Here is a 21,782-nt window from a genome sequence, read left to right as displayed (position 1 = left end):
AGATTTGTCATGATGCAACTCCTTAATATCAGCCCGAAGTCTTGGTATGCCAAACACTCTGCCGGTCTTTTCTCTCTCACAGCCCATGACTAATGTGCTTTTCTCTGGTTTCCTCACTATAGGCCGGCCCCACATGCGAACAGAGCTCTTCTCTTCCAAGTGCCCTGATTCCATCATTGTCCAGGAAACAGACCAAGACTATCAGAGGATCCTTCTATACTGTGAGTCCTTCACCCAGACACAGGGACATACAGGAAACGGGGGTTCAGTAGGTCACAGCAGTATATTTGGGAACCAAGAATCTTGGGCTCTGTCACTGAGTCGGAGATGTTCCTCCCTTCCCTCCTCAGCCCGCGTCCTCCATCCTGCTGAGGAATGTATTGCTGATTTCAAGGACAAAGCATTTTGCCTTGACATGGATGAATTCCTGCTTATTCCCAGGACCCAAGGTATGTATTCCTTGTGAACTGGTGACTTTTTCACCTTTAGAGGCTACTGGGTGCCTTGCTGCTTAAAGTGAGTCCCAATGTGCCACCCTGCCCCTATTTGCCACCAGGGCCGGCAGCAGCGTAGCAAGGTTGGAGTGGGCCCAGAGACAAGATTTTAAAATGCCCCCCCCCCCGCCACTGAAGCTCAGCTCATGAAGTAAAGAAATCTTAAATGAGGCTGAATAGTGATAACAAAAAGCATAGTAAAATATATATTCAGTGAAAAATATATATATATATATACTCACTATTCAGCCACAACACCTATGTGCCACAATAGAACATCAAGTTTTGGAAATTGTGGACGATGCAAGTCATTTAATGGTACTAGAGAAAGACATGCTGTTCTGGTAGTTCCAGGTCTTAACACTCACATCAATTTCGGAGGATGAATACAACTGAAGGAAGCCCGGGCGGGTGCGCAACTGGGGGAGTCAGTCATGTGACACCTCTGGGCCCCCCCAAGGCAGTGGGCCCCAAGACAACTGTCTCCCCTTGCCCTATTATAGTTACACCCCTGAGGGCCGGACTGGGGGCACTGAGAGGGCGGTGGAATGTCTGTGGGGAGGGCGCTGGGTTTTGAGCAGAATCGGTGCTTAAGGGTGGGACTATTCACTGCTGCTGAATGCGGCGGGGCACAGGGGCGTTCTGCAAGTGGGGCGCATGGGGAATATGTCTGTTTGCCACCCCTGCCCCTTGAGCAAATCTGGTTCCCCTTGCCAGCCTCACCCTTCTGGGATATGCTGCGGCCTGCACCACTGTAGCGTCCCACTTGCCTTGCCTGTCTGCCTCTCATCACCACTGTTGTGCAGGTGCACCAGCAATGGGCTCACTCTCTCCCACTGACTCTCCAACACCAAACCTGCCCACTTTGTCTCCTCTCAAAATGGAGACGCCAAAGTAGACAAGCTTGGTGCTAAAGAGGCGGCAGGAGAGAGAAAGTCAGCTAATGCTGGTGCAGCGGTGGTGATGGTGAGAGACAGACATGTTGGCAAAGCTGGATGCACACTGCCTGGCCTGCTGCAGCAAGTTGAGGTGTGGGCCAGAGGACAGTGCATGCTTGTGAAGGTGAGGCTGGAAGGGGCCTGTGTTAGGACTGGGCAAAGGGGAAGAGAAGAAGAGAACAGAGACGGCAGCAGAGAGATTACAGGGGTGGTGGCAGCAAACTGCAGTAGGCAGGTGGGGTCACACTGTGGGGTGATGGTAGTCTGCATTTGCTACCTGAAGCTGTTGCATCATGTGGCCTCATGGGAGAGCTGCCTGATTGCCCTCTAGTGGAGAGGGCCACTGCAGGTTTGTTGAGGTGGCATACTAAATTTCGTGTTTGTCCACAGCTGCAGCTGTGGCAATGAGAGACTCTTAGACAGGAGGGAGTTGGCTGTCTGCTAGCTGGCAGTCTACAAACAACTCTGTCATGAGCAAATACAAATCTGGACTGACAGGACATTTAAGTGGCCAGCTGTGCACCTAACCATTTTGTGAATCACCACATTAACATGACCACCAGAGGCAACTAGGATACCAACACATGAGTGTTAAGGGGAGTGTCTTTGTTTAGATGCATTCTCTACAAATATCCAACAAACACACACTCTCCATTCTTGCAATAGCTCTGCATCAAGTAGTGCTTCATTAATACGTGTGTGTGTGTGTGTGTGTGTGTGTGTGTGTGTGTGAGAGAGAGAGAGAGAGAGAGAGAGAGAGAGAGAGAGAGAGAGAGAGAGAGAGCTTCCTGTCCTTCACTGTGCCTCTGTTTCAACATGTTTTGTCCCTCATTTGCTCATTTATGTGTGAAAAGCTTATGGCCCTGGTGACTGTATTTGACTAAAGCTGCAGTCCTAAGCACACATCCTAATGACTAACTTCCTGTTGAGCTTGTGGAGGATAGCTAAATTAAAAGGTTTCCCAGCCTGTGGCAGCTGTGAAAAAAGGCAAATTCCATGTTAGGGAATTTCCACTGGGAAGGGGAATGAAAATAAAACTGCTAACATACAAATGGTGCAATCATGTTTGGAATGGCAGCTGATATGATGAGGGAAATTACTCAAAGTTGTCCCATTGGAATTAAAAAGCCTAACTTGTCCTTTTTAATTTCAATGAGATTAATTTCCCATTGAAATTAATGTGAGTAATTTCCCTCATCATGGAGGCCACTAATTGCTAGCTAGGCCCCATCCTCCCTGGGGCAGGGGCAGAGGGAGGCCAGGTTCAGCTGCCGCCATGGCCCCCCTAACCCCGCCCCCTGCATCAGACATCATATGCAGGGAGTGTTTAGCCACACTCCCACTTCTGACAACAGATGTGTCTGACGTCAGACTTTTAAAGGCAGGGAGAGCCGCTCCTGACCATGTTGCCAATGCAGCACAGGCAGATTTCGCTCCCAAACAGGGCCACGGGGTGTTCTTTGAACCTGTTCGCCCAGTGGTGGCTCCACCCCTGGGGCAGGGGGACAAGTATCAGAGGTGGACCCCCCAGGCACTAGGCCCTTAGCAGCTGCCTGAGGATGACACCAGGCCTTGCATTAGACCAGGGCCGCACAACTTTGGCCTTTCTACAGATGTTGCACTACAACACCCATCATCCCTGCACATTGGCCGCTGGGGCTGGGGGTGATGGAAGATATAGACCAAAAAGTGCTGGAGGGCTGAAGTTGTGCAGTTCTGCATTAAACAAATCCATGGCAGATAGGGCTGTCAGCGGATACTGCTACAGCTGCTACTAATAAGTACAGGTGAAACTCGGAAAATTAGAATATCGTGCAAAAGTCCATTAATTTCAGTAATGCAAATTAAAAGGTGATACTGATATATGAGACAGACGCATTACATGCAAAGCGAGATAAGTCAAGCCTTCATTTGTTATAATTGTGATGATCATGGCGTACAGCTCATGAAAACCCCAAATCCACAATCTCAGAAAATTAGAATATTACATGGAACCAAGAAGACAAGGATTGAAGAATAGAACAATATCGGACCTCTGAAAAGTATAAGCATGCATATGTATTCAGTACTTGGTTTGGGCCCCTTTTGCAGCAATTACTGCCTCAATGCGGCGTGGCATGGATGCTATCAGCCTGTGGCACTGATGAGGTATTATGGAAGACCAGGATGCTTCATTAGCGGCCTTCAGCAATTCTGCATTGTTTGGTCTCATGTCTCTCATCCTTCTCTTGGCAATGCCCCATAGATTCTCTATGGGGTCAGGTCAGGCGAGTTTGCTGGCCAATCAAGCACAGTACACTGTATACTTTTCAGAGGTCCGATATTGTTCTGTTCTTCAATCCTTGTCTTCTTGGTTCCATGTAATATTCTAATTTTCTGAGATTGTGGATTTGGGGTTTTCATGAGCTGTACGCCATGATCATCACAATTATAACAAATTAAGGCTTGACTTATCTCGCTTTGCATGTAATGCGTCTGTCTCATATATCAGTTTCACCTTTTAATTTGCATTACTGAAATTAATGGACTTTTGCATGATATTCTAATTTTCCGAGTTTCACCTGTATATGCCGCTTTTCAACATAAGTGTTCCAAGTGGTTTACATATTAAAACAAGTTAAAAAAAAAAGTTCTGTCCCCAAAGGGCTCACAATCTAAAAAGAAATGTAAGGTCAACCCCAGCAACAACCTCTGGAGTAAGAGGTACTGGGCTGGGGCTGGATAGAGACAGTTGTTCTCCTCCTTTTAAATCCAAGGGAATCACACCACTGAAAACTAATCATGATGGCTGACATCCAGACCAGTGTTGCACTTGGGCAAGGATGTTGCGCTAACTAGTTCTGCTAGGTTGGGAGCTTGTGTTCGAGACTAAAGTTGCACTGATGCAACAAGGCGCCCTTGCACAAGCGATGGCATGCTCCTTGTTGCAAAACCTTTTCCTCAGACAATATATCTTGCAGGGAAGGATACAATATGATCTGCTCGCCTTGTGCAAGCACAACACTTGCACTAGTGGGCCGAGAACACCAGAGGTTGTGCAACTGTGAGTATATGCTCAGCTGTGCAACCCCCCTGCACATGTGCATCTTTGTTTGTTGCACTAGCACAGCATGAGTCTGAATGTCAGCCATGGCTATAAGGAACCTCCATGTTCAGAAGCAGTATGCCACTGAAGACCAGTTGCTGAGGCTGATATAGTAGGGAAGGCTATTGCCTTCCTGTGTTGTACCTGTGGGCTTTCCAGAGGCATCTGGTGGGTGATCGTCAGAAACAGGCTGCTGGCTGGACTAGACAGGCTTTGGCCTGACCCAGCAGGGCTCCTCGTGTGTTCCTAGAGAGTAAGTCCCTAAGAACTGTGTTAGACTTACTTCTGAGTAAACGTGTTTTGAATGACACTTGCACAGCTGAAACAAGACATGATGTGGCATCACCAATCCCGGTCATGTTGAAGCGGGGCAAGGACTGGGTAGAGGAGATTTAAATCCCTGTCCTCTTGCCTATCTGCCCCATGAAGTATGCTAAAGCTGACTCCCCGCACCTTGCCTTGTAGGAATTTGGCAGTAACTCAATCCTGACTGACAAGTCTGCTGCCATCACTTACATCTGCTGTGGCCCCTCCGTATACCCATATTTGGCCTGTACTCTTGCCCTAAGATGTGTATCCTTCCCCCCCTTAGCTTCTCCTTCCCCATACTACTTCTATTCCCCAAATAAAGATTACTAATTTTTATTATTCAAAATATTTATGTACCTCTTTTCAACAATAACAAAAGTTCCTAAAGCTGTTTACGTAGCTGGCTGCTCTGACTCTTCCTGTCTGTGCCGTTTACAATCCAGGGACGTGTTCAGACACTTCCTTATTTTTCCTTTCCTCTTTCTCTCCTTTTCCTCCCCACCCCATAACTTGTTCTCTTGCGCTCCCTGTGTAAAAGAGAAGAAACAGGGAAGAGAAGAGTGGAAGTTTATACTTACCATCCCCCTGACCTCCGTGATGCACACAGGAAAGGCATCTATTCTTAATTTATTTTCTCTTTTTTGAACACTGCCCAAAAGGAACCACATAAATCACTTTGCTATCCCCATAACAGATTCATTGAATACTGGAAGGCAACCCTAGGAAATGGCTGTCTCCACCATGCCCTGCTTATGAACTTCCAGGGCCATCTGGTTGCTCACTGTTGGGGATAAAATGTGAGATTAGATTGATCTTTAGTCTAATCTGATCCAGCAAGGCAATTATTAAGTTCAAGGGAGACCTCAGTGTCAGGTGTAGTAGAGTGCTTTGCCTTTATCCCTCTCCACACTGTTTGGGGAACCTTCTATTAATACAGGGGTTTTCAAACTTGGGTCCCCAGATGTTGTTGGACTGCAACTCCCATCATTCCCAGCTGCTAGGAGTGATGATGGTGGGACTTAGGGAATTATAGGGGTTGTGGAGATGATGGGGCTTTAGCCATTGGGAATAATGGAGTTTGAGAATCCCTGCTTTAAGGGGAAGCCTGAGTAGGCCAGGGAGTCTTCTCCTTCAATGGCCTGAGATGCCTCCACCTTTTAAATCTTCTTTAATATTATTTGTTTGTTACTCTTGGAGTTGACATGGCTCAGTTAGAATTCTCTAGGCTGAGAGTGAAACTCCTAAACTGCATTCAGCCATCACACAAAACCGGTTACAGGCGGCCAGCATCCGTGTGACTGCCTATCTGAATGCGTGGAACTGCAGTTTGGACCCTAACTGAAACTGAGGTTTCAGTCATCAAACTCCAGTTTGAACCCTTGGTTTGAAGTGAGGTTCACTGTTTGGGCATCTGGTTTGTGGCTGCCTCCATTACGTCTGAATGCAGAACTGGAGGCAGCCTTCCCTGGAACCGGAGTTGAGGGAAGGAAGCTCCTCCCTCTCTCCATCCTGATTGGCTGCTGCGGTTGTCTATCAGTCAAAGTAGGAAGCCCAGCAACCAGCTCCCTCTCTTCTTCGCAGTCTTGCAGACTGCAGAGAGGAGGCCAGTGCTTATGTCTGAACTCAGACAAGTAAGCACGGCAGGGTGGCGGGGAGTGGAACTGGGGGTGCTGGTTCTGTGTTATGTCTGAGCAAACCTAGTCTATAACAAACCTCCAAACAAAAGCAATTTTATCTTGTCCACTGCTGACTTTATCTCTTCTTGTGCCAGGCTAGCTGAAGACTCACGATACCCTCCTGGATGCCAGAGGCTAACGCAGGCTTTCCCAAACTGCAGCCCTCCAGATGTTGCTGAACTACAACTCCCAGCATCCCGAGCCACAATTTATTGTGGCTGGGTATGCTGGGGGTTGTAGTTCAGCAACATCTGGAGGGCCGCAGTTTGGGGACGCCTGGGCTAACGTCATGACTTAAGTGGCAAACATTTCTGCTATAATAACCTATTGTCTTCTGTACTCCCTTAGATGTCTGTGAATTCCAAGACTCTTGACCCTCAGACCCTTGGGTAAGATAAACCGTCCTCCTGTCCCACCGTGTGTGCTCTTTTACACACAGGGTTGCTCCACTACCACCCTTGAATAATGATCTCTCTGGAGGGGTAGCTGAGTTAGGCAGTTGCAGCAAGAACAATGGAGAGCCTTGTTGCACCTGAAAAGCTAACAGATTTATTGTAGCATAAGCTGTTGTGGACTACAGTCCACGTAAAGCAGTTGGACATGTTTAGCATGAAGAAGAGACAACTAAGGGGAGATATTATAGCTGTCTGTCGTATAGGAGGAGAAGCAGACTTGTCCTCTGTTGCTTCTGAGGGCAGGACTAAAACTAATGGGTTTGAAATAGCAACAAAGCTGATTCAGGCTAGAATTAGGAGGGATTTTCTAACTGTAAGAGCATTCTCATCTCTAACCATGGTTAGGAAATCAGAAGTGTTTTGTGGTTTCATTGTCTCTAGTAATGTGCACGGTCCGGAGAAGTCCGGACCGGCACCGAAGGGGGGCCTTGTTTTTAGGGCGGGGAGGGCTTGCTTAGCCCTCCCGCCTCCTTGCCCCCGCCAGTGCCCATATTTTCCAGTATAGGGGCGCTGGAAACCAGCCACCCCCCCCCCGCTGCCGCCGCCGCGGCAAAAGAACTCCCAATTGTACTGCCAGCCCTCCCTCCCAGCTAGCTGCCCGCCCGCCCGCTCACCGCTCACCCGATAGGAAACGAGAGGAGCTCCGGCACAGAGCTCCTCTCGTTTGGAAGGCCTCCGGCATAATGGTGTTTTGCGCGCGCCGCAAAGCACACCGTTCGCCGGAGGCCCGGTCTACCCGCCGGGAAAGGGCCGGGTAGACCGGGCCTCCGATCGCTGGGTAGACTGGGCCTCCAATCGCCGGAGGCCCGGTCTACCGAGCGATCGGAGGCCCGGTCTACCCGGCCCTTTCCCGGCGGGTAGACCGGGCCTCCGGCGAACGGCGTGCTTTGCGGCGCGTGCATGCGCGCAAAACACCATTATGCCGGAGGCCTTCCAAACGAGAGGAGCTCTGTGCCGGAGCTCCTCTCGTTTCCTATCGGGTGAGCGGTGAGCGGGTGAGTGGGCAGCTAGCTGGGAGGGAGGGCAGGAGGGCTGGCAGTACAATTGGGAGTTCTTTCGCCGCCGCGGCAGCAGGGGGGCGGCTGGTTTCCAGCGCCCCTATACTGGAAAATACGGGCGCTGGCGGGGGCAAGGAGGCGGGAGGGCTAAGCAAGCCCTCCCGCCCTTAAAGGCATACCCCCCACCCGGACCCGAACCAGGCAGGGCCGGACCGGTCCGGCAGTTCGGCCATTCTTTGGAATGGCCGCCGGACCGGTTCGGACACACTACTAATTGTCTCCTTACTCGTCCCAGTTCTTTCCCCTAAGTTAGCCACAGTGCAATATCACAGCCATGCCAATATTAAAATTAACCATAGTTAGCTCAAACCATTGTTGCAAACTGGTTTACAGTTAATCATATGTTCATTTCATTGCAGCTCTCCACTCAGCCATGATGGGTGAACTTGGACCAGTCACTTTCTCTCAGCCTAATTGACTTACAGGGTCACTGAGATTAAAAGGGCAGGGGAAATCGTGTGACATCATTCTGACCTCCTGAAAGGAGGACAGGATAAAAAATGTAATACATACTGAAGTTAGCTCAGAAAAGGGGGAGGGGATAATTAGCACACGATGAGGAGGGAGGGAGAAGAACATGATGATTCTGATCTTCCAACCATAAAGATCCTAACCACAGGAGACTGAGAATGCTATATCTGCATCAGGCCATTCTGTCCTACACTCTGTGGACCAGATCCAGTACCCTAACTGATGAAATATGAAGCCTCAAATCCTTTCACATCACACTTGATACTAATTTTCTCATTCATTTCTTACTCATTCTCTCCTCAACTCCATAGACATGTTGGCAGAAACCAATCATCCACTGAAGTTTATTGTCACTTGGAGAATCAACTGCTTTACACTCTTTTTTGTTGTTGTTAAATTTAAAAAATCCTTTTCTGGTGGCCAAAAAATATACAGTGGTCTTCAGGGCGATCACAGGATTGGGGCAATTGCTGGTTGGGACTGAATACTGTCAGAATGGAGAAAGGGTGGCATGGAGGAGTCCAAGGACTAAGATGAAGAGAGGCCTTACTGGAATTGGGGCCATAACTCATGGTAGAGAATCTGCTTTGCATGCAGAAGACCCAGGCTCAATTTTTGACTGCTCCTGCTGGGGCTGAGAAAAACAGTCTGCCTGAAGCCCTGGAGAGCCACTGACAGAGTAGACAGTGCTAAACTGGATGGACCAAAGGTCTGACTCAGCAGATGACATCTTCCTATGTAAACTAGGGATATGCACGGTGCGACCAAATGCCGGTTTGGTGGCGGGTTGCCTTTAAGCAGGAGGGAGGGTGCTCTCCCCTCCCCCACTGGTGCTGTGACCAAAATCGCTGGCACAGGGCAGCAGCGTACCCTCTTGCCACCCCGGTCAGCGTCAGACTGGAAATGGCCAGTGCACGTGTCTCCTGCTTAAAGGTAACTCCCTCCTGCCAGTTCAGCGGTCCGTAAAAGTTCTGCTGAACTGGTTTGTGCACATCCCTACTGTAAACAGGAGGTTCCAAACTCTGTGCATCCCTCATAATGTTTATCCAAGGGCAAATCAGCATGAAAGAAATGCTCAACTACTCAGCCACCCTTCAGATGCCTCACTCCAAGCATTTAAAAGAAAACTTTTCCCAGCCAGTCTCTGAAACAGGAAATCCATGTGAGGAACGGTTGCGGGGAGTATTTGATTGATTGATTTCTATACCACCCTTCCAAAAATGGCTCAGGGTGGTTTACACAGAGGAATAATTAATTAATTAATTAATTAATTAATTAATAAGTAAGTAAGATTCATCCCTGTCCCCAAAGGGCTCACAATCTAGAAAGAAACATAAGATAGACACCAGCAACAGTCACTGGAAGTACTGTGCTGGGGTTGGACAGGGCCAGTTACTCACCCCCTGCTAAATAAAGAAAATCGCCACATTAAAAGGTGCCTCTTTGCCAAGTTAGCAGGGGTTACTTGGGTTATTTGTAGGAAGAAACTGGCAGCTGTCTGAAGGGTTATGAATATGTACCTCTCCTATCAAATACCTGTAAGTGCCTCTTAAATACCCTGAGCACTGGAACCCACACCCAAATTCTGAAGAGAATCTTTGCCAGAATTTTACAAAAGTTGCCTGCTTTCCCATGTTGTGTCCAACTGCCATGAGGACTAGCAGCATGCATATTTGTAGATCCCGCTGGTTATAATCAAGTATTTTAGAGTGTGTGCTGTTTTTTGAAGTTTCCCTTTTAATTTAAATATATAGATATATAAACACAAATTGGAAAAATAAACAGATCCAGAACAATAGTGTTTAGCTGTTAAACAGCATCCAGGATATAGATACACAGGTTAGTTTATGTACTTCTCCCACGCACACCCACCCTATTAACATCCCATGCATTCCCAAATATGTCAAGATATTTTGGTTCCCCCTGAAGAAGGAATACACCCACTATTCATCCAAACCACATACAGCAACATTCTCTCTAGAAAAGGCACTAGAGAACATCTAGGCTCCTAAAGTGGTACAAGACAAAACAGGGCAGGGAAGAGGTATATTTTTACTCTTAGAACTTATACAGATGAGTCGTTTTCAGAGATATGGAAATGTTCTCCTCCTCCTGTGCATACCACACAGTTCCACCCACCCACCCACACCATTATTATTGGCACATCATTTCCCCAGAAGATTTTAATAAGACTTCTGTAAGGACCTGCTAAAATACATTTGTGTGAACTCCAGTGGCCCTTATTGGCTAGTGCTTTTAAAATCACTGATGATACAACCCACACCTTCCAATGCCTATAGTTTGGGGACCATTTTCTAAATATATATTTTAGGGTGAGTGCTTATTAGCTTTTCTACTTGAGCACTCATGTAGCCCTTTAAAGAGTCACCAGTCCTGTTTAATGTAGTTGTGATGGAGTTCGATTTAAACCAGCAGAACAAGTCAGTCACAACAAACACTCCCCTTACCCATCATTTCCCCATACAAATGCCCTCCAAAACAACTTTTAATTGTTCTGCCCACCTAAAATTGGAAGTGCTTCCATTTTCTTCAGGGGAGGCATTTGAAGGTGTGAATCGGCAGGCCTGGGAAGGGTGAAAGCATACCTCCCACTTTTTCTTCCCTACAAATTAAGCATTTACATTGCCTCAGGACTTGCTGATATATGCGACATCCCACCATGCTGAGAATCTTTTACCACCAGAGTCCTCAAACTTGGGTCTCCACATATTATTGGACTACAACTTCCATCACCCTTGGCCACAATGGCCAAAGGGATTATGGGAATTCTAGTCCAACATTTGGAGGCTCAAGTCTGAAAACCCTGTTAACGGGTTTCTCTCCCTCTTTTCAAATGGGCAAATAAAGTGGGTGTGGTTTTTTTTTAGTTTCTCAAGGCTTCCCACTGAGCTGGACCATAAGGAAGCCAAATAGTCCCTTGGAAAAGGTTGCATTTGAAATAAGGTGGGAACCAACAAACAGGAATACTAGTCCCAGCAACTGTTCTCCTTTTGTGTTCCTGTTGTGAGTTACAGCTGCATTGATCCTCTTCTTTGCTGCAGATCATTTTTGCCCCTGAGGCTGGGAAGAGGTCAGGTCCATTGCTCTGAAAAAGGAATCTTCTCCATAAGCCCTTGGAAACCCTGTTCTGTCTGCTTCTGAGGTGTGGAGGCTTTCTAGACCTTCTCCAGTACCGTTTTCTAAATCGTCCTCTCTTTGAGGAATGACATCACAGGTGCTGAAGACCTCACTGTGGCTTTGTTCTAGACAGTGCAGCTAAAGGGTTTTCGGCAAAGTTGCACCCAATCAGCATAAGGGGGGAAATTCTACAGATTTTTGTGCTAAGGATAGATGGATGCTGGTGGTTTTGCTCTAGTCTGGTGGTGAGCACCATTCTAGAGTTACAAGTATGATGAGCATTACAGTTCTAACGTATGCCTGGCCCAAAAGCCAATGGTGCTATAGTTCATCTCAATCCATTTAGAAACAGCGTGAATTGAGGAACAAGACCAGGATATCATGCATGAATTCGACAGCTGCTTCTCTATTATTTATGTGGCTCCAGGTGCATGCCTAGACTTCCTCAGACTGCAGCTGCACTTCACAAGAGACTTTCAAGTCATCTGAGGGCATGAAATCAGAGACATCACACACCTGCTTGACCCCAATCAGCTGCCAGGGCCCTGAGATTGAAAAAGGGATAACTACCCCAGTACCTTTCTTGGTTGGCTGGCATTATTTCTTATGTATCCTCACCTCTCTAGAACACCAGGAGAAAATCCTGTACCACATCCAGAGAGGAAAACACAATAGCGATGTGTTCTAGCAGAGGGAGAGGTCTGCCGGTCAGATGTCAGGTGGCACAGTTCTAACCTTGCTCTCTCCAGCACTAGAAAGCAGCAAAAAGAGATGCTGAGATCAAGAGAGATCTTTGGGAAGTTCATGCCTGCTTATTGGACTCATCCCTCAGTACATGTGGGAGGGAATGAGTGTGGGCACTTCAGCTCTCTTGCCTGGCAATTCAAGGACCTTGGAGCTAATCCTGGTCAAGAAGAAAACTTCCCCTTGCTTCTCAACCCTATCTAATCATTTATATTTTTATATATGGGTCAACTGAAATCAAAGTATATTCCAGTATATTGCACTGAAATCAAAGAGCCTATATTCCAGGGTGCATGTTTGAGATCAGACCATAACAAAATTGTCTCGCCGGGATGACAAAGCAGAGTTCAGTGGCTGCCATGAAGTTTATAAAAAAGGAGAGACACTGGTCTGAATCAGAACTGGGAGGTTAAAGTTTTGATTCTTGCTTGAGGCAACTGGCCCAGAAAATTCTGGATCTATCTGGATAGAAAATCCTTAATCACATGGGCATAACACAGGCATTGTCACACAGGGCTAGGAAATGTTCTGAGGGGGGGAAAGTTAAGCTAAGAAAGCTATTGCAGGAAAGATATCACCCTATTTGTACACAACTACGTTGAGATAAGACGGGGGCACAGTCAAAGCAGATATCCTAGAAGTATAAAACAGATTAAAAATGGACACTGGGGAAGTGGTAAATGACAAATGAACATATGTTCTATATATGAGAGACACAATAGAATACTCCTTTATAAGGTACTGTTTGTATATGAAACTTTATCCTCCAGAGGCAAGGGGTTTATGGTGTGTGCGCATGTGCATACACACCAGAAGGGTGACAATTGCTCGGGGGGGGACCCCAAATGTATGATCAGAAAGGAGCTCATGTACAAAAAATGCTGACCAGCACAGAAAAGACGTTCTCAGTCAGGAATTCACAAGACTTCCCAGAATGAGGTCCCTAACTCAAAGAGAAAAGAAACACAGCAGTTTTTTGTTTTTTTAAATTACACTGTGGGCCGAGTTCACACAACTTGCTGCAAGTAATGGCAGAAGTTCTCAGGAAGGGAGCACTCCCAACACGAGTGGATCCATCCAGCCATTTCCATGACATCTGAACCTGGAAGTGTTGGGTGAAGAAAGTTGGGTTCCCCCCGCTGCTTGACATCCAAAACTGACATTTGAAGTTAGCTTGGGAATGTCAGGTGGTAGTGGGAGCCCAACATTCTCCATCTGACATGGCAGGTTCAGATATCACAAAATGAGCTGGACTTGCAGCTCACGTCAGGAGCACCGGCTCCCTGGGAACATCAAGTTCCCTTCTACTTACTTGCAGAGGATCATGTGAACCTGCCCTATATCTCCTCCGGAAGTTTCTGGTTCCAGCTATGGCGGGACATGGCCAAAGTTTCTCCTTCTCAACAACAAAAAAGGCCTTGAAAATTCAGACCATGATTGCAAACAGCATCTTTGCATTGCAGTGACAGCTAAGCTGCGCACTCTCAACCTGGCATAACTTGGATTTTACCATACATCAGGTGCAGATGTGTGGCAAAATGTTCATTGGATCTGCCCTTAGTTCACACCACTGGCCTGAGAAGGGAAATGCTTACCTCTTGTGTCAACTGCACACAGTAAAAATTTAGGGTAGCTCACCTCCCACACCAAGCCATGTGCCCAATCCAGTGGGTTAATCTTTATACTGCCAGCGGGGGTGGGAGTAGGGGGAGCTGTAAAACTGGATGAGGAGCCAGTCCCAGCTGGAGAATGTTATAGAAGATGCTGGTGAGAGAGGAGCAGATGGGATCTAGCAGAAATTCTAGGCTCAGAACTGCTCATCCCTGAGGTCTATGCAGAAGATAATTGGCTTTCTAGACACCCCCATCCACTATTCAGTTGTGGAAAGCCAGCCCACCCCTAAAAGGGAGTGGTGAAGGTCAGTAGTTATGTCAGTGTTCCTCAAAGTTGTGCTAGATTCATGTTTCCTTTGGGATTCACCTCCCTCAGATTATGATCCCCTGAAATCTTCTATCCTTCTAGCCAACCTTACTTCAGACCTAACTAGATTTTATGTCAGTCAGATCTCACCCCCACCCCAAATTTATCCCATTGTCTCTAAATCCCCTCATTTGGATACAGTAGATTTCTGCAACACATATATGCTGCTTTTCTGCAAAAGACAATATTGGCTTCCATCTACTGGATCCGATCTCAGTTCTCAAATCACCCTCCAACAGTTTTTTGTGGCTCAGATAAAAATAAATCCACTCTTTGGTCCCATTTAGGGAAAATTTCCTCCACTCCATCTTTCCATGCCAGAAGTGGATTCATCCCCCTCACCTAATACATTGCATCTTGCCCACCTGAAGCGTGATCTGTTAGCTACCTCAGACTCCTAACAGGTCCATTTTTATTCCATCCAACCCCAAAGGCCATGCCCAGATGGCAGCAACCTGCCCTCACATACAACCCCAGAAATGGCAGGAAGCAGTGCTTCTTCTGTAGGCCTAAAGCATGACTATCAACTAAAAGGCTCACACTGGGCCTACAGGCACCCCTCTAAAGTATAGAAGGGCCCAGGGTTGGGTGAATTCATATGCGTGTGTGGATTGCAGGGACTGGGAATGTGCTGGTTGCACATCCACTTTCCTTCAAAACTGACCGCCAAACATGCCCTATATGGGCATGTCCACACTACAAATGTAAACCACTTTCAAACTGTGATCCATCCAGAAACCCAAGGAGGAGCTAAGAACCCCTAACAAAATTCTAAGCATGCCTTCCCATTCAACACACAAAACTACGGCTCCCAGGGTCCTGAGGGAGCAGCGATAACAAGGAAACCAGTTATGATTAAGTTTGTACCGATTTAAGTTTGTAGTGTGGATGGACTCAGTCCTCTTACTCCCCACACTTACCCACCCGAACTTCTGCTCCCCAGAGCCCAAGACTGTCATAGTTAAGGGTGGATTTTCCTCCCCACACCCAATTGCTCCTTCTCTCATAGCCATTCACAAATTGGACTTGGAACCAGGAAAGACTCCCTGAACCATTACCACTCACTCATTTTTTCCAAGATACAACCACAGCAAAACCACCCCTCTCTCTCTTTGGTCTGCCCAGCTGCCCAAAATACATGACAAAAACTCCATCTTCCTGCCCCCAGTGAGGATCAGCTTGTTTGATCTTTTTGGCTTCCACCCCACCCCCACCCCCTTCTTCCCAAATAGTTGGAGGAGGTGGACCAACACAGTATTCCTCTTCACAGTGGCGACTGTTGTTCACACAGGTCAGCTGCTGGCGAGTCTTCCTCCTTGGCTGCATCAGGGTCAGGGCCCTGCTCATCCTCTTGAGGCTCCGTCATTCCAGCCTGGATGCTGACGCACAAGACTAGGGTCTGTAGGAAGCCATAGAGGCAAGCAAACTGCACAAGATACTCCTGCACCAACCAGAGGGCCAAGTACATCCCATAGGCGGTGACCAGGAAACAGGCAAAGCCATGCAGCCAGACCTTAAGGGGACCTCCAAATCCTAGGATATCCAAAGCTAGCCGAAAAGCAGGGGAGGATGCACAGAGCAAAGTCACCACACACAAGTCAAAGAGGTGGCGAGTGAAATTGAAGCAGATCTGGAAGTGTTCAGATGATTCCATGGATGGCTTGTGGGGGGCAAGATGTTGAGGGATCCCAGCCAATAAGGAGTGCTCTCTTGCAGAGAAACTTTGGCCCCATCCAATGGCTTCCAAGAGCCGGCGGCCACTCCACCATCTCGCTTTGGGAGGTGTCTGGCATTTCTCCGGTTCCTCAAGCTCTCCCTTTGATACTTCCACCTGCACTTTCAAGTCCTTTGCCTTTCCTTGCTGCCAAGGCAGTCCAGGGAGCCATGACTTGGCTCTGCTTAAGAACATGGTGCAGAGAGTAGGGAATTCTGACTCTCTCCAGTGAAGACCTCCAGCCAAAGGAAAAAAATAAAAAGCAGAAGCGGGTACTTATAGACCAGATCAACAATTCAGTCTCATTACCCAATAAAAATACCTTGAGGTCTAAAGTTTTCTGAGACCAACTTCCCTTTGGGGAAAGAAAGAAAAAAGCCCTAGCTTGTTATGTTTGAGTTTTGCTGGCGTTAGCTTGATTTGTGGTTGATCCTGAGGTTGCTGGCTCAGTTCCCAAGGAGACCAAGACTGCAGCTGTTCCATAGGTCGGGACTCATCCAGGCTTGGGACTGCTATAGGCCCTGGCTGCGGGGAATCAGTTTTCTCTGTCCAGGGAAATACATATGGTGGGTATTTGGTTACTTATATGTACAGTAAGTAAGTTCAACTGCCTGCCACGTTGCACGGCTTTTCCTTAACAAATTGGTGATTTTAAGAGCTGCAAGTCCAGTTCCCAAAACAGGCATGGAGTTTCACTCGCCATTTCTTCCCTGCATGTATCTGTGCCTCCCCCAAGCAAAATCTCAGCTTCTTATTCTTCCAAGGGTTCCAAGATCTGACATCATATCATCCCCCGTCAAAGATAGGATCTTTCACTCCAGAATAGCCTCCTCCTGAAAGGAAGCAAGCAATTTTCAGTCAATGAACTGACTGTAGGAGGGGACGGATAGGATTAAAGGGAAGCAGATTGCTAGGCCTCTTTGTAGTAAGGGAGGTGACACAAACAGATTTTGGTGCTGTTTCAAATTCACTTTTAACAATGCATTAAAGGACAGGATGGTGTTAAGGGAAGGTGAGACTGAAAGTGCGGAGTACACTCTCAAAGCTAGAAGAAATAGGGTTGGAGTGACTTAGTTTCTGCTTTACAGATGTCATGCATTGCACAGTTAAGATTCTTGTATATTAATGCCTGTCAGAATGTTGTTTATTATAATAATGAATAATCCCCTGCCACAGTGGCCAATAGCCAGGGATTATGGGAATTGTAGGCTAACATCTGCAGGAGGACCGAAGTTGAGCAGCCCTGGTCTAGAGGGGATTATTGCCCCTTGATGTAGTCTACTTTACAGGACTGTGACAGTACAATGGTGTGACTGCCCCTGTGGATGCCACTCTGAGCTCCAAGTAGGATGGCTGAGGATACAAATATAAGTATGTAAAATAATGAAGGTTCTGAAAGCTTCATGAGTATTAAGAATGAATTCCATGCTGTTCTGGGGAAATATTCTTTGTGCAGATTGATTTACATTCAGTACCCTAATCCCTGCTAACTTGGCAAAGAGGCACCTTTTAATGTGGTAATTCTCTTTATTTAGCAGGGGGGAGTAACTGGCCCTATCCACCCCCAGCACAGTACCTCCAGTGACTGTTGCTGGTGTCTATCTTATGTTTCTTTTAGATTGTGAGCCCTCTGGGGACAGGGTTCCATCTTATTTGTTTGTTATTTCTCTGTGTAAACCGCCCTGAGCCATTTTTGGAAGGGCAGGATAGAAATTTAATTAATTAATTAATTATAATAATACACCAGCAACAGTCACTGGAAGTACTGTGCTGGGGGTGGATAGGGACAGTTTATGGATTATGGGAGTTGTAGTCCAAAAACAGCTGGGGGATCTAAGTTGAGCAGGCCTGCTCTAGACCAAGCTTTCATTGGTGAGCTCAGATTAAGGACCAGTTGATCAGCAGAATCCCGTGGCAAAGCTTGGACTGTACTACTTCACAATTCTGGGAAGTGCTACTTCAGGTTGAAGGTGGGAGCTGCAAGTCTGAAAGTTCCACCATGAAGAAGAAAAATCTCCCACTATGAGAAAAGTAGCATATCAGGGAGGTTCATCTAGCCTTCTCCCCCGCCCATCCTTTTTTTTGTCAGTAAGCTCTGAAACACTGTAATGAACTGTGGTCTAGGGTGTGTCTGGATGGGAGGAGGAAATGCTCAAAGATTGGAATGCTGAGACAAGAGGGAAGGAGAGAATGCCGAGGGGCAGAAAGTTGTGGGGGGAGGAGTTAGAACTGTGTATATGTGAAAAATCAGAGACAAAGAAAGATAGACACATGAAACTAGTGACATCGCATGCATAAACAAATACCTCGAGACTGAATGTTGGATTGACGTTCCTTTAGGGTTAAATTATTAAATATTTACCTTTGACCCATTCTGAGACCCACACATTAAGGGTTTCGGTACCTACCCCAAAGTGAAATAACTAGCACAGGAAGACTGTGACAATATTCCCTCACTCACAGCCTGAAATGGTACTGTCCAGGAAAAGCTTTACCACTTACAAATTGGGCCCTTACTCTTTTATTTCTCTCTCCCCCTCATAATAGTATTTACTAACACTGTATGTTTTAAATAGAATACAAACAGCCACAGACAAACCACCATGTCAAGCTTTTGACTGGTTTGGATTTTCAGTCCAAAGTTTTACAAGTGTTTTGTACCTTCTATAAGAAGTATTCATTCAACAACAAATGCATACTGACTAGTGCTTTTGAAAGAAAGGTACCATATATTCTGTAGTTAATAAATAAGAAATATCTCCAGATTCTTAATTTTCTAAGAAATAGACTACACTTACCATTTTTTCTCCTCTAATGATCTCTTTTGGAAGGCATGAACCCAAAATCTGTAATTAATTAAAAAGAAGCAGATGGCTATCTACTGATTGATTGCTCCCACTCCATAAAACATTCCCATGGTGTAACATGTGGGCAATATATTTTGCATTATCAAGTTGAAACCTGTCTGATTATGTCATCTATTTCTCTCTGCTGCCGAGGGGAAATTATGCTGCCAAAAATATTATTTCATCCCTCAAGAGTCAAGAACCCTGATTTCTGAGGGTTCTCAGAAACCCTTGGAAGCCAGGAAGATTCTAATGACTCTCATAGATTAACTGTGGACAGAACAAAAATTGTATATATTGTTATTTATATAATGTTGCCAATGTACATGGCACTTTACAAAGAGGAAGAGATCCAGTCCCTGCCCTGAAGAGCTTACAATTTAGATAGCACCATATATTACTCAAAATAAAGTTTTCCAGCACTCAGGAACTGGCTTATTTGGAGCCAGGGGTCTCTCAGACTTTGGTCAAAAACTCAGAATGGAGACAGAGCATCTGCTTTGTACACAAAAAGTCTAAGGTTTAACTCCTGACATCTCCAAGTAGGGCTGGGGAAAACTCCTTCCTGAAACCGTGGAAAGCCACTACCAGTCAGTGTAGACAATACTGGGCTAGGTGGACCAAGGGTCTGACTTGGTATAAGGCAGCTTCCTATGTTTCTCTGCCCCAGAAGGTGCAAAGTAATAAAAATAATGCCCCCCAGCAAGTTCAGAGGGTTTTGCCCCCACCACTGTGTAACCACAGCTGGCATTTTCACCTCTAGAATCAGGGCCCAAAAATTCCAGGGCAAAGAGCATGCCTTCTATTATTATCATCACCATTATTATAATGTTTTTTAAAAATTCTAAGTAGTCTGACTCATTAAAAATTTAACACAGAACCAAGAAACCTGAAACTCCACAGCTTCATATCTATTCCTCCACAAAATGAACCCCAATTATCTATGCAGACCTTAAGAGGATTCACAGAGTGAGCAGTCAAGCCTTTTTTCCTTCCTACAGCTCCATGTAGACATAAACAGGCTACGTCAAAATCTTTTTTTTTAAAGGGAACAAGTGTGTGTTTTGATAAAGTTGTGTCTGCATGAAATGGTTATTATTCAACATGGAACATTTGGGGCCCCACTTGCAGGACTTCCAGACTGAGCTGCTGGTCTGTGGGTATTTATGTTGCTGTGTGCATGTTTATGCGGTGCTTTATGGAGTTGTGGGGTGAGACTGTATCCATCCCATGAGGGTATATACAGAGGGTATTACTATGGAGCTGTATGGAATTGCAGGCCAGATCCTGCTATAGAAATATTTATATTATCTGCCATTTGCTCCCTATCACTCTGGAGCATAAGTGCAAGATTTCACGCATCTGGGTATATTCAGCAGAAATCAAATATCTTCTATGGGACTGTGGAGGGGGGTGTTTTGTGTGTGCACATTTATAGCATAATATGTGGTTTATGGAAGCGTTCTGGATTGATCGTTTTAAATTACACAAAGATGAGGGGGTGCCTTCTGTGATGCTCTATTATAACAGAATTATAAACCACATTTCAAGTGTTCGAAGCCTTTTACGCACATGATCTCAGTAACGTATACAACTCTCTCTGTGTGTGTGTGTGTGTGTGTGTTGCGAGTTGAGGGGTGGGGGTGTCTCATCTATTTATAGACTTCTGTGGCTGTTTGTGAGGCTCCGTTTTGGAGGGAACTGGCACTGTCCTTGGAGTATATAGGCCCTTCGTACAAAACAACAAGATCGAGATCTGGGAATTCAGGCAATCTCAGTCTCTTCTCCTTCTTCCCCCACTCCCTAAACATTCATCTGTGAATGAAGGCGTAATAAAACCCAAATTGTCAAGAGATTCAAACCGTGATTCGTGGTCCCCGCTCTCCCAGACGCTTTCCTCCATAGAAACCTTGCCTGCCACCTTCCCTTTCCCCACCAGCGCCTTCACTACAGCAGCAACCCGCGTTCCCAATAAGGATATCGTTCTCTTCATCACCTCATATCTCAAAATAAATCTGCATACACACCTGGCCCACACAATATCTACTACCAGCTGCTTCTCGTTTCTTGCTGGGGACCGCAACGCAGCTCCCTCCACCCCCCCACCCGCCGATGGTCTCTGTCCCCGATGGCTTCGGCTTGGCACGTACCAGGAGCGAACAGAGGAACTGAGGATGGCTTCGGAGCAACTTTCCCCCACCCTGCGGATTTCTTCTTTCTCCTTCCCTCCGATCTCAGTTTTATGTTGCAAAAGGAATAGTCAATTTGATTTTAAAGGCGCTGACTTCTTTTATGTAATTGCAATATCCCCGGCGTCTTTTCTTTTTCCCCCCCTTTTAAAGTCAAATAAAACCCATACGCGCTGCAGCAAACGGGACTTTCCGTCGGATCTTTGGATCCTCTCCGAGCAAAGGAGACGGAAAGGAAAGGAAGAGAGACCAGCCCAGCCTTAGATGTGGGAAGGGAGGCGGGGGGAAGTCTCTTGCTTGGGTTTTTCTGGCAGGACTGGATTTTTGAAGCGCCACCCCAAAGACGGGTGGAGCCTCCAGGGGAATGAAGCCGGGAGGGAGAGTGAGCCTGTGGATGAACACACGGAGGGAGGCTGCGTTGGCTGGCTACCGGACGGAGGGTTCGTGGATGGGAAGGAATCTCCTCCAGCCTCCTGTAATTAAAGCTGGCCCTCGGGACTCCTGGGTTCTCTCTGAGAGTGGAGCTCTGCAGTGTTTCCTAAGTTTCCATTGCAGTGAGACTGGTGGGCTTCTGAGTTCTCCAAGAAGGAACTGGGAGTAGCAGGGCTTCCTAATCCGGGAAGGCGCTGGCGAACTCTTCGAGTCCTGGGTTATTTTGCAAGGATGGGCGAGAGACTGGGAACCA

At 46.6% G+C, this 21,782-nt stretch overlaps 1 protein-coding gene and 1 long non-coding RNA gene across 8 annotated transcripts in view; one reads left to right on the top strand and one right to left on the bottom strand.

The window, feature by feature from the left end:
* Positions 1-11,628, top strand: part of APOM (apolipoprotein M) — a 22,236-nt gene extending 10,608 nt beyond the window's left edge. For 2 of the 7 annotated variants that reach the window (XM_053303596.1, XM_053303598.1), the window contains exons 4-8: positions 123-221; positions 351-449; positions 5,365-5,433; positions 6,851-6,891; positions 8,375-8,736. In XM_053303596.1, coding sequence (XP_053159571.1) covers positions 123-221; positions 351-449; positions 5,365-5,433; positions 6,851-6,876 — 293 coding nt within the window. In that variant the 3' untranslated portion in view covers positions 6,877-6,891; positions 8,375-8,736. Of the gene's footprint in view, positions 1-122; positions 222-350; positions 450-1,822; positions 3,251-4,982; positions 5,336-5,364; positions 5,434-6,850; positions 6,892-8,374; positions 8,737-8,797 lie in introns of those variants that run through there. The other 5 variants (XM_053303597.1, XM_053303601.1, XM_053303600.1 and 2 more) reach the window with 5 other exon arrangements.
* Positions 10,204-21,782, bottom strand: LOC128348067 (uncharacterized). The gene is made up of 3 exons (XR_008317906.1): positions 21,059-21,782; positions 18,861-18,908; positions 10,204-16,895 (listed from the first exon to the last, which is right to left on the bottom strand). It is a non-coding gene; the product is annotated as an uncharacterized LOC128348067 (long non-coding RNA).

The sequence above is a fragment of the Hemicordylus capensis genome, chromosome 2, assembly GCF_027244095.1.
Source record: "Hemicordylus capensis ecotype Gifberg chromosome 2, rHemCap1.1.pri, whole genome shotgun sequence".
Taxonomy (NCBI): domain Eukaryota; kingdom Metazoa; phylum Chordata; class Lepidosauria; order Squamata; family Cordylidae; genus Hemicordylus; species Hemicordylus capensis.
This window is presented reverse-complemented; position numbering and strand designations above follow the sequence as displayed.